We start from the raw sequence: 12,565 nt of genomic DNA on the forward strand, positions 1-12,565 counted from the left end.
AAAAAGGTAATGTGGAACTGCACCATCTGTTCGTCTTGTGGAAGTGCTATGCTTTATTTTAAGAACTTGCAACTTATGAATGCTGTTGCTCTGATTTTTTTCTTTTATGTTGGAAAGAAGGGATCTCTCTATATGGAGCCACTTGAAGAAGGGGAGTTAATTTGGATGAACTGCTGAAGCAGATGTTTTCAGCCACATTAATATGATTTTACATGCTTTCAGAATCATCATCAATTTGGCTGGTATCACTTTGAAAGGAAAATAAGCTACATGTTTCAGATCACTTGGCTTCTGAAAAACTGTCAGTGCAGATTTAATACTTTTAATGAATAAATTAAACTAATTTAAAACACTTTGGATGTTTCTATGTAGATATTACTTGATTTTTATTTATATTGAAGTGATCCTACTTACGGCACGTGACACAGCCTTTCTTTCAGAGGAGAAAGGTATGTCTGTTAGTAGCCAACCATTTGGGCTTTGTGTGCTCAGTATGTTCGGGACTGAATTACCTACAGCTAAGACGCAGAACATCTGTGTGTCTCCGATGTAGATGAGGGAGTAGAATCGATGCAGTTTGGACCATGCATCCAGTACAGAAATGAACATTTAAAAGCTACCATCCATGATGCCTGTGAGAATTATCAAAACTGGGACTAAGCTTCTATCAGTGATTAGCCTGGATTACCATAGCAGTAAATACCACAAAATGTGGGTGTTTACTGACAATAGCCAACAGAAAAGCATTTTTGAGATGGCTGCTTTTGTATGTGTTTCATGCTGGTAACAAGCTACTTGATGAATATTTGCATTGTCTAATGCTAGCTCTTGTAGTTCCACTGAAAATAGTGCAGCTGTTCCTCTGAGCGAGAGTTGTTTAAATTCTAGCAGGAATGAGTTTGTATCTGAAAGACTTCAACTCAGTACATGCTTTATGATTAAAAAGCTACAAGTCACTTTTTTTTTTTAACAGATGATCCCTTCAAAGATGACCCTTTTGGGAAGATTGGTAAGTAATTTTAACTTTTAATGTGGGGTTTTTTCCCCCCCCTAAACAAATCCTGGGAAAAGTGTCACCACTTTCAGCACACAAAAAGGTGGTAATGACCCAAAAAGTGACCCCAGGATGGATGTGTATCAGTAGCAGCTGGCCACTTGTGTTAAAGTTTTTCAGGGAAGCCCATTGCCAGTGAACCTCTCTCTTGCTGTTAGTAGTGTCTGTAGTTGGGGTTTAAGTACATGAAGGTGGTGAATGGAAGGCCCCCAACCAACTCTTGCTGCTTGTTTTATATGCAAAGTTATAAGACTGTACTCTTTTAATGACTCTTAACTTACCAACTTTCTTTAGCAGTAAATATTGAAAAAGGTGGGAAGCCTCTATTGAGGCTGGCTGTATAGGCAATGTCATTGTGTTATTTGGTCCTGAATGGAGTTACTGGTGACAAAAAACCAAAATGACCAGTGGGAAGGATATAGCAAAATAGCATTGTGTACCAAGTGCCAAATAAGAAAATATCAATTGTGCTTGGGGAGTGAAGGAGAGGAGGGTAGGAGAGTTCTGAAAAACATTAAGTTTTGGAAAATGCTTAATTTTTTAGGGGTGCTTGGTGAAAGAACCTGTTCGCTTAGATGATTCTGGAACTGAAACACTGGCACCATCCAAAGTTCTCATGATGTACAGAAAACATTGGCTTGCCTAATGTTTTGGATCACAGAACACAAGAACACAAATTATTCACGGATGAATTTCATACTTCAGAGATCTTTGGTCTTAAATGTGTCACCTTCTTGCAGTATGAGAAAAGCAATATAATGTTTAGATTTTAAGATATCAAGCTAAGTAAAGCTAGCAGGAATGTTAATGAGATATTTGCTTTTTAGATCCATTTGGTGGTGATCCCTTCAAAGGCTCAGATCCCTTTGCAGCTGACTGTTTTTTCAAACAATCCTCCACTGATCCTTTTGCGACTGCTGGCACCGATCCATTTAGCACTGCAGACAACAGTAATAATATCACAGTAAGTTTGACAGAATTAATTTTAGTTCATTCTATATATGATTTGGGCAAAATAACCTATTTTGTATATTAGGTAATGCCTTGAAATGCTGCTATTTATCATATAGATAAAAGGTTATGTGTTATCCTGTGGCTCTGTCTTGTCTTTTTTGTGTGTGTTCTATTTTATAGAAATAGTCACAGGTGAAATAGAAGTAAAAATAAAAATGTTTCAGTGTGGAGCTTCATTGTTCCACAGATAAGAACATACGAGAGTAATGAACTGAGCTCTGCTGATAGCTGGTGGAAGTTAATAAACATTGAAAGAAACCCAAGATTAATCTCACCAAGTTATGTTGAGACACTTGATTTTTTGCCTCAAAGCTTTAAAGGATCAATAAGTATGTTCTGTATCTTATCTGAAATTTGATATGGTATGGGATTTCACTTCTGAAAAGTCAAGTTGTTCTATAGGCATATGTTGTTTGGGTTTTGTTGTGTGGTTTTTTTTTTTAATAAGAGTCATTGAAGCCCTCTCATAATGTGGAGATTCTTACTGAATCTTTCAAATGTACTTAGGTGTAACTTCTAGCTGTTCACATTATAACTGAGCAGTTATTGATTAGTCTCGAGCCTATAATAAGGTAGAGTTGGGCATGAAACCTTCTCTGATGTATGGTAGAACTTGAAGATGAGGTAATATTTAGGGCTGATAGACAAACAATTGAAAGATTAAATTCTTCATGTCACAAGTTTATCTTCATACTTTTGCCACCTCCTTTCCTTCTCCATACTGCTTCCGTTCATGCCTCACTTCCAATTTTGTTTGTGTATAAAATGTGTTTACACATATTTGAAATTTAGATACGTGTGGATTAGGATTAGGAATTTAAGTAGCTGTAGAGTATGCCTGAGACAAACCCACAACAGCCAAGACAGTGAGAAATTGCTGCCCCTAACAGTGGTGTTCCTGTCCTTCCATGTGGTGTGCACGTTATGCAGATCTGAAGGTAATATTACACACCACAGCCCACACCTCCAACCTTAAAAATTGGTTTTCTACAAACTTCAATACTTAGTCAGCATGCTATCCTTTGCCAAGTCTTAATATTCTGATATAGCCAATTATTGGTCGTGTTGCGGTCTGATAATAAGAGAAATATAGAAAAGGGAAAAAAATTTAAAAAGGGTCAGAGCTATGGCATGAGATTAGCAGCTGATTCTTGTGAGGTCTGTATTTCTGAAGTTAAGTTATGCACTCATCTTAAATGCTTTACTGCATCTTTGTGGTGATATCTTGTTATATCTTCATGAAGAGGGCTCTGGTTGTAGAAATCTGAGACCCAAATGAATGTTAGATATTCTTAAATTTTGTGTTAGTGGTTACCAAGTATGGTGCACTTACTGTACTTTTCTGTCCTTTGAAAATAGAAATCACTGTTCCAAGGAGGAGTTTCTGTTAAAGGACTTGTTTACTGATGCTGATAAAAGCTACATCCAAAATACTTTGTCTCAAAACTTCTAAACTGAAATAAATTGTGATTGTAGTCTTAAAATGAGGAATCTTTTTAAGCTGAAAACCAAATTTCCCTCCAAATGGATTTTTTTAATTTTAGACAGAGATATCAAAGAAGAACGACCCTTTTGCCCCTGGTGGAACAGCTGTTACTACATCAAATGATCTAGGTAAAAGTAGATTATATGGATCAGACTTCTTGGGTTTTATTTTTATTTGCTTTTGCTTATTTTTTGTTTCCAGTCATTCAACTGAATTTGTAATGGAGTATTTTAGGGATTTACTATATTTTCTGGATTTTCCTGTAAAGCATGACATAAAGTGCAAGTTTGCAGGGGCTTGTTTTTATAAAACAAAGCTGTCTCATGATCTTTAGCGCATACCACTGAAGGCTGATTCTGCAAAAATGTTCCTCTGCCTTACCTAAACCTGGTGAAATATCCTGATCTGAGTGTTTTGACTATTTGAATGGTTTGTACTGCTACCCATTAGGGTTGTTTTTAGAGATTCCATGTTACGTTCTAAGTAACATACAAAACAGCTTTGTACTAAAAGAGGAGATGTGGGATAGAATAACTACTTAAAAATTTTTACTGTTAGTTTGCTTCTTTTGGTTTGCTATGACCCTCCCTCATTTGAGGGCTAAAGATGTTTTAGGGAAGACTCTAATCCATTATTTTCCCAAGTTGCACTGACAAGTGGTATTCCAAAACATGAACCCATGTGTTATTTCATATTGTAAACCTGTTCAGTTTAATTGTAGGGGGAAAAAAAGCCATTTTCTGAAGATGCAGAAGTGAGTACTGGTAGAGACAGTGCACTAATTGCTTTACAGTAGAATAGCCATTTTTACATATTTTGAGGGACATGAGAATAAGAGGGTACTGTTGATTTAGATTGAGATGATACAAGGTTTAGATATTTTATTCCACAAGTGGTCCTACAGTCAGAAGTGAGCTCTTGGTCGTGTTCATAAATATATATGTCTGTGTATGTATATTTATGGGTGTATGCACACAAAAAATACCTCTGTGTATATACATAGATGTATCTCAGCAGAACATCCAGGAGAATGGTTGTTTGATACGTTCAGTGGAATTTAACTTTTTTTTAATGTAGGAAACCAGAATACCAGTATTTCTTTTTAATTACTCCCTGTTCAGGAGAATTACTATTCTTAATCGGCAGTTGACAGTGTGTTTGTAAAAGCTACTTAATAACTTAGTGCCCATCTTGTAAAATACTTAATTTGAATTAGTCTATGCTGCAAAATATGTAAGAGTTGCTATTTTTTTTGGTGGGAATTTTTTCAATCTCTTTCATATTTAACTTTTAATCTCATTATGTTTGCTTGATTTGTGTGTATTTAGCTACAGACCCCTTTGCCTCTCTGTTTGGAAATGAATCCTTTGGAACTGGCTTTGCTGACTTCAGCGTGCTGTCAAAGGTAATATGAAGCTATTGCCACTCATAGAAAATGCATGAAACTGCAGTGACAAGACATAGCGTAATCTCTCTACACAGTTTCATTAGAGTTTTGCCACTACTAAAAATTTATAATGGCTTTCTTGAAAAAAAGGTATTTATAATAAATCGTCCTGCAATTCTATTGTGAAGAATGCAATATAATCTTTGTGGCTTTATGAGTATTTTCTGTATATTTGAAGTAATTTTTTAAAAAAAAATTCGCTGAGTTTAACAGCAGAAGTATTACTTTTGCATGCATAACTGCACTCAGCTTTATATTGCTGTTCACTTTCCATTCCTGATTTTTTCTTATTTTCAATCTCCTGGAGTATGTCGATGGTATGTTTAAAAACAAACAAAAGTATTTTCTTTTTGTCTTAGTCCAAACTTCCAATTCTAAAAAAATATTGCATTATTGAAAAGAAGGGGAAGTATTTGTAGAATTGCACTGAATATGTGTATGTTGCTGTTCTGTTTGTTGAAGGCCAACAACGAAGATCCCTTTAGCAATTCCACATCAGGTTCTGTCAACGATGTGATCATAACTAAAAATGTATTTGAGGAACCACCAGCTAAAACTGAGGACGTTCCTCCTGCATTGCCCCCTAAAACAGGAACTCCCACGAGGCCCTGTCCACCACCACCTGGTAAGAGCTGATACTGAGATGCTGTTAACAATTACCTTCTTCAATATTGGCAGTGGGACAATAATGATGAGGGGATGGTGAACTGTCTGAATTTAGAATGAATGAGCAAGATGTGAAACAAGTCTGTTCCTGATCTGGTGGTGGTTTCCTCAGAGTTGAATTTTGCATGGTGTTTGGGATCGTAGTTCGTTTTCTGAAGAGAGAAAGCATTTAGAAAACAGGGAAAAAACGAGTTATTACAAGTATCTGCAAGAACATAGCATGGCTGCAAATTAAATGGTTACTAATGTGATACATTGTGAATCTTGCATTAAATTTTGCTTAAAGTCAGAATTCAGTGTGTTATATCTATTGGAAAACCTCTGGTTTTAATGCAAAGATGAATTAAATAGGGTTAAATGACTGTGTCATGTTTTCAGATTAACTTTTCCCAGGTGGCCTTGCCAGATGTCTGTAGTAGTAAACATAGCCAATGTAACAGTAGTAAACCCAAGCTTCCTATGTTGTTTTCTGTTCAGTGATAGCCGAGTCCTCTGGTCTACCCTATGACACAAACCACCCTGCTTTCCAGAAAAGGCTGTGATTATCAAAGATAACAACACCTTCTTGTGGTTGCAACAAGCCCATGTTACAACAGACTCCTATCAATTTTTTTTGCATAGATTGGAAAATATATTACTAGTATTCAAGTTCCTGTCCTTTGTTTTATTTTCTTTAAAAACTACTGCATCATTTTTTCACTATTGCATTATATGAATGAATCTTAAGGTGTTTTGGAAAACTGTGTAGCATAAAACTTACACATGTATTCATCTTTTTCCTCAAAAGAAGGGGAGCACAGTAAATGTAGGATTATACTACTAAAGTTTAAACTCAGCTGTTTAATTTCTAATGTTGATGTGAGATCTGGTTCATGCTTATGCCTTGCAAATAATCAGTTTCGTTGTAAATAACATCGAAACAGCTGACAGGACAAGTGATGATAATTTGAATGTTTGAGGGTGTTTCCTCATGGTCATCCTTGTTTAAAATAAAAAAAGGATTTCTGACTTCATTGAATGGGAGTAGCTAAGACATGGTGTACAGATCCACTTTAGAAGGCAAGCTTCTAGTGGCAGAATGGCAGCATCCTTATCAATAGATGACTAGAAAAAAAGTAGCCTGTTTTGATCTGCACTTATTAAAATTGATACTGTGGTTATGTTGACAACCATTCCCAATAAATTACTTTCCTAATAGAAATAAAAAATAGAGATAATTAAGTGTATTTGTTTTTAATTACTCCCTTGGTCTGATTCAAAACAAGGGAATGCTTTTTCAAAGAAATGCCCCAAAATCTTTCTCTTAATTTGTCATAGTGTTGGAAAGTGTGCAGGAGGCTGGCTGCTTGCCTCTGAAATCCGTTGCCTTTCTAGATACTGATAAGTAACCTCATTTCATGACTCTTTGGACAGATTTGGAGATTATATACTTCGTATTCTTACATTTATTAACCCTTCCCGTGTAGAAATAAAATGCCCTAGATGTCCTTTGAAGCTGATTCTCCCACATTATTCAAGAAATAGACTTGCATCGTTTGCCAGTAATAGGTCATCATCAGTGAGTGAGACCTATCATGGCAAGGTTATCTGTGAAGTGTCTAAATAAACTGTATATTCCCAAGGGGGTATTCTCTAAATCATTGCCAAATTAGAATCTCTTTTGGCCTATGAAAGAATTTTTAGACTATCTTGCAACAGTGATATGCAAAATAATAAGAACTTTGGTTCAGTTCTGCAGTTTAAAATGGCAACAGAAGAAAGTTTTTAAAATATGCCGATTTTAAGTGTCAAACCACTTGCAGAACCCGCTAGTTGAATTCAAGAATCTGCAGTGAAACCTCTTCTGTAAGCAGTAACATATGGAGGGAACGGTGGGATGAAATTCAGCTCGGCTATTCTTGGAAGTACTTGGGTTAATGTCCTCAAAGGTGTTGAAAGCTGACTGGGGTTAAGCTGAAAAAAGAACAAGATAAGTGGGGGCTTGTGCCTGATTCTGTTATATCTGCAGCTACTTAGGCAAGGATTAACAAAATAGTTAAGCCTGTGATTGCTTGTTATCGTACTTCTTCATTCTGTTAGTTTAAAAGCTACAGAAATTCCAGGTGTTACCGTAGTGAGAAGACATGGTGTTTTGCAGACTTACAAATATGTTTCTGGTCTCTGAATGAAATTGTGTTAACTTGATCCGAACAAATAATAGAAGAGCCTTGCTGGAATGATCATGGATATAGAGAAGAAACTGTGCTGATAGAATAGGAGCTCAAAATTGTTAGAAATTTTCTTCACAGACTAATTAATTAGTACATAACTGTGTTCTTGAACACATGCGTTCATGAACATACATGTGTTCCTTTTTATCTGATTACCCTTTAAGAAACTGTGGACCATACCCTCATTTTTTTAAATTGGCAACCCTTCCCCTGAAGTCATTGCAACTTCACTAGAAGAGGTTGCATTCCAAGTAGCTTCTGAATTTGGTTTTGGTTTTTTTTTTTTTACTATTTTTGGCATGTTATTACCTGCTATCTTAAATTCATTTTAAATTCATTTTAATCTAAGGGAAAAGACCTATCAATCAAATAGACTCTTCAGATTCCTTTAAACCGAGCGATCCATTTCAGCCTTTCCCCACCCCAGACATTCCCAAAGAACAAGAAGCAGATCTATTCTGTGATCCATTTGCTCCCACCAGCATCAGTAAAGAGGCTGACCCCAACAATTTTGCAAACTTCAGTACTGTGAGTAAACACTTTTTACATTTGTTTCAGTATAATGACAGCTTTGAATTGTTCACACTGAAGTCTTTAATTTAAAATATTAAAACATATCCCATGTACAAAAGGGATATTGCTTCCAGTTAAAACAGTATTTACATTTAGTTTACAGCTGAGGCTGTCCTAAAACAAAATACTACAAAATGTTGTAGCTAATGTTAAAATTGCATTGCTTTTGAGTTTGGTTTTTTTTATGGAGGCCTCCTAGATTTTAGAAAATAGGACTTTTAAAATATATATGTTCTCAGGATTATTAATTTTATCAGAACATGCAGCAGATTTAAATTCTGTATCTATAACAAGCACATTGTTAACTATCCAATTAAAAATAAAACAAAAGGTGTGATTTTAATTTAGCTGTCACTGAACTCTTTGGTCATAATTTCAATGTACTGAAATACTGATAAACAGCCTCATAACGGTGTATGTTAATGAAGTATAATTTGATGAGTTTTGAACAGCTAGTAAATTCCAGACTTACGTATAATGAAGTAAAAGGTAGTAAGTGTCTTTTTATAACCAGAATCCATTTCATAGAAGTCGTGGTGTCAAAGCAGTAGAAGCAAATCTAAAGGTTTGTGCATGCCTTTATATATAATTTTTTTCTCTTTTGAGCTTTTGCAAATAGGAGTTTTGAAAGATGTCATCTCATTTTCAAGCTTGATACCTGTTAAATGCAATTTGCGTTTACAGTATCTTGAGCATACAGCTTTTTTATTTTCAGGCCTAATAAACTATGTGCTTGATTGAAGTAAACTGAGGATTGACAGGCTCTCAAAATCGTCTTGCGCTGGTTGATGTGTCTTGTAGCATGACAATTTCTGAATTGCTGTTATTGATCACTGTTAGCAGTTACAGGGACTGAGAAGCGAGTTTGGAGGAGAGAATGTGAAATGTGGAATATAAAGCAAAAACATTCATTCTCTTTATGAAGGAAAAAGTATTATTTTCCAGCTACGATTACTGGAAATATTAAGTGAACTATGGAGAAAGCTCAAGCTATTCTATAGTTATTTCCTAAAGAAGCAGCTTAAAGCAGAAACTAGCTGGAGTATATTATAATAACCCTTTCATACTTAACATTGGGACATTCATGAAGACATGGGCTTCACCTACCTCTTGGCTTTTCTGCATGCTGACTAGAAACAAACTTTAGAATAATCTTTAGTATTTCATTTAAGGTGATATCCTTAACTGTCTCTGATTTATAGTCATTGTACCACAGAAATTCAGTTCACATTCTGTTCACATCAACGTACATGGAAAGAATCTGTTTGGGTTTTGGGTTTGGTGTTTTTTGGTTTTGTTTTGTTTGTTTTCTTTCCTCTTGTATCACACTGACCTTTCTCTACGTTACTACTAGGCTTCTAACTGTAGAGTTAGCTTATTATTTTGCTGCTTCTTGGCAGGAGTGTTTTTCATCTGCACAATTAAAACCAGTCATTCTACAGCTAATTTTCGCAGTCACTGTCACCTGGAAAAATCATCCCTAGTGAAACTAGGGTAAATCAGGATGTCCCACAGTGTGGATAGGGGTGTGTTTTGCAAAATACTTTCCTGATTTATTAAAAATTTTTCTTATATAGACTGGTTTTTATCCAAAATAGTTTGAATTTAGATTATAGCACTTTCTGCTCAGTAACCTTTTTGAAACTTGATATTGAATTTTGAAACATGGTGTATTTCATAAAAATACATCAACTTCAATGCAGTTCTTAATAGTTAAACCTTAGACTAAGCTAATCTTAAGTGTATTAAAATAAAAAAGCAAGTAATATTTGAAGACCAGAATATATACAATATTTTCTAAAACTGTAACTGGCCCTTAAACCAAGGACTTGGACAGTGTTAGTTTTCATTGTATTATTAATCTGGTTTATTTTGTCTTTTAAAAATGCAGTATTCTACTGAGGAAGACATGATTGAATGGGCTAAGAGGGAAAGTGAGAGAGAAGAGAAAGAAAGACTGGCAAGACTAAAACAGCAAGAGCAAGAAGACTTGGAACTGGCTATTGCACTCAGTAAATCTGAAATTTCAGAAGCATGAAGTTTAGTATAAGATTTTGTCTTATGTCAGCTGTTTTGTCCCCTTTCCTGAATACCTAACCTATTTAAATGTTAATCAGAAAATACGTATATACAAGGAACTATGAAAGGTTTAAAATTTCTGAAAGTGGTGTGAATGTTTCTGCTAAATTCAATCCTTTTGGTTATTGTTTGAATAACTTAAGTTTAGCATTCAGTTTCTCTCAAGTTTTCAGGAGAACAAAGTACTATTCCGAGCTGTAAGCAAATCAGTTTAAAACGCAGGTAGTGAGATTGTAGTTTGACTGTAATCAGTCAGCAGTTGGTAATTGAGCATAAAGTGAATATAGCAATTATTCTGTCATGGCTGACTGTCTCCCATCAAGCAGTCAGCCATTTCAAACCTTTTATTCTTCTAAAGAGATTTTAGTAATGCCAGAGTTGTGGAGTGCTTTATTTTATGTGTTTGCATATAGATTTTTCTGTTCACCGAAGATTCTACGTTTGGATTTGAAATAACAATCTTTATGGAGTCTACATCAGAAAGAGTGTGTCTTTCTGAAATCTTTAATGCTTTTCTTGCATGGTCATAGGTTTTTAAGACAGACCTGTTATTTTGTTTTATAAAGCCGTTAAGTTGAAGATTCGTGTGTATTTGCTGTTGGCCAAGATGACTGTCAAATTATGAGACCCCACTGCTATTTGAGCCACTTTTGCCTGTGAAATATGCAGCTGAACTGGCAAGTTAATAAGTTCAATTTGAAATAGGATTGAGAATAGAAAATAAAAGCAGGTAGTCTGATTTTTGGGTTGTTTTTTGTTTGGTTTTTTTTTTTAACCACAGTTGTTTTCTGTATATGTAATTTATTGAATGCCAACTGATAGTTGCACCTTAAACTGAATAATTTCTTTATGGTCACTGAGTCAGAGTAGGATTGATAGAATGCTAATGAAAATAACTTAATAAAAATAACTTATTGTTCATTTTGAAAGAACTTTATTTTGGAGAATCAGTTTCATTAAAATAATTTCCAAAATCTTTTGCCCTATCTAAGAAAAATGAATGGCAGCAGCCTAAACATCAAGAGATTGGGGTTTTTTCTTGCACTTTTAACCTGTGGCATTTCTGTTGAGGAAATTGAAGTGTTTCAACAATCTGCACTGATGGGAAAGGGGTAGAACTCCCCTTTTTGATGAGATTGAGAACTTGGCCATGCTTCAGTATTTTAAGCTCTTCCCATTACCGATCAAGGCTGCTGTTGCATGATTTTGAGGGTAGTTTTCGATTTTTCAGGAAAAATGGGTAACCTGACTGGGATGGCTTTTCTTTTGCACTGGGAAATGAGCATATAAACACCTGCTCAAAAAAGTAACTTCAACTTTTGCAAGTATTAAATAGTTATAAATAGTATCATCTATACATCTTTGTAATGAGTGTACACTAATCTTGCAAACCATATGCTTAACTGGATTACATAGTTTCTTATCTTTTGTTAAAAATGTATACTCAGTGGACCAACACAATATTATATGTATATATTATATATATATATTCCTGCTTTCCATTATGGAATTTAAAGTTTTGAGTCATTTGATGTTACATTTCATGTTACTGACTCTGACTATAGTACTTTTACTCAGACTACCAACAAACCACTGCTGTGAGCTAAATGGCATTACTTTATGAAGTTTTAACTGTTTGGGTTGTTTTTTTTTTTTAAACCAACTTGTTCAGGTGGGATTAGCCTCTATTTATAGACTTCCCTTTTGTTTAAAAAATCTAACAATAGCCTGTAATTACAAAGAAATAAAGTTTAAGTACATAAGCGTGAACTGTTTGCCTATTTTATTCAAAAGGGTGCTGTGAGCTGTAAAGCAACACGTAAATGTAATGCAAACAATATAAAGCTACGATTGTAGTCTGATGGGAGCAGGTTAATTTTCAGAGAAAAAAGTTGCCTGAATCTTGAGGTTAGCCGAAGTGCACACTAATCCCATCTGTCACTTGCTTCATTAGGAGTTGTGGCAGCTTCAAATAAAACTCGGGCTACTCTTGCCCAATGATTTTTGCCTGCACAAGGGTTGCAGAACCCAAATGT

At 35.1% G+C, this 12,565-nt stretch overlaps 1 protein-coding gene across 5 annotated transcripts in view; it reads left to right on the top strand.

Moving 5' to 3' along the window:
* The window catches only part of EPS15 (epidermal growth factor receptor pathway substrate 15), a 54,809-nt gene extending 42,510 nt beyond the window's left edge, over positions 1 to 12,299 (top strand). For 3 of the 5 annotated variants that reach the window (XM_064455097.1, XM_064455098.1, XM_064455099.1), the window contains exons 19-25: positions 974 to 1,009; positions 1,882 to 2,018; positions 3,613 to 3,682; positions 4,883 to 4,959; positions 5,464 to 5,626; positions 8,227 to 8,405; positions 10,342 to 12,299. In XM_064455097.1, coding sequence (XP_064311167.1) covers positions 974 to 1,009; positions 1,882 to 2,018; positions 3,613 to 3,682; positions 4,883 to 4,959; positions 5,464 to 5,626; positions 8,227 to 8,405; positions 10,342 to 10,488 — 809 coding nt within the window. In that variant the 3' untranslated portion in view covers positions 10,489 to 12,299. The remainder of the gene's footprint in view (positions 1 to 973; positions 1,010 to 1,881; positions 2,019 to 3,612; positions 3,683 to 4,882; positions 4,960 to 5,463; positions 5,627 to 8,226; positions 8,406 to 10,341) is intronic. The other 2 variants (XM_064455102.1, XM_064455103.1) reach the window with 2 other exon arrangements.
* The last annotated feature ends 266 nt before the right edge of the window (positions 12,300 to 12,565 follow it).

This window comes from Phalacrocorax carbo, chromosome 6, assembly GCF_963921805.1.
Source record: "Phalacrocorax carbo chromosome 6, bPhaCar2.1, whole genome shotgun sequence".
Taxonomy (NCBI): Eukaryota; Metazoa; Chordata; class Aves; order Suliformes; family Phalacrocoracidae; genus Phalacrocorax; species Phalacrocorax carbo.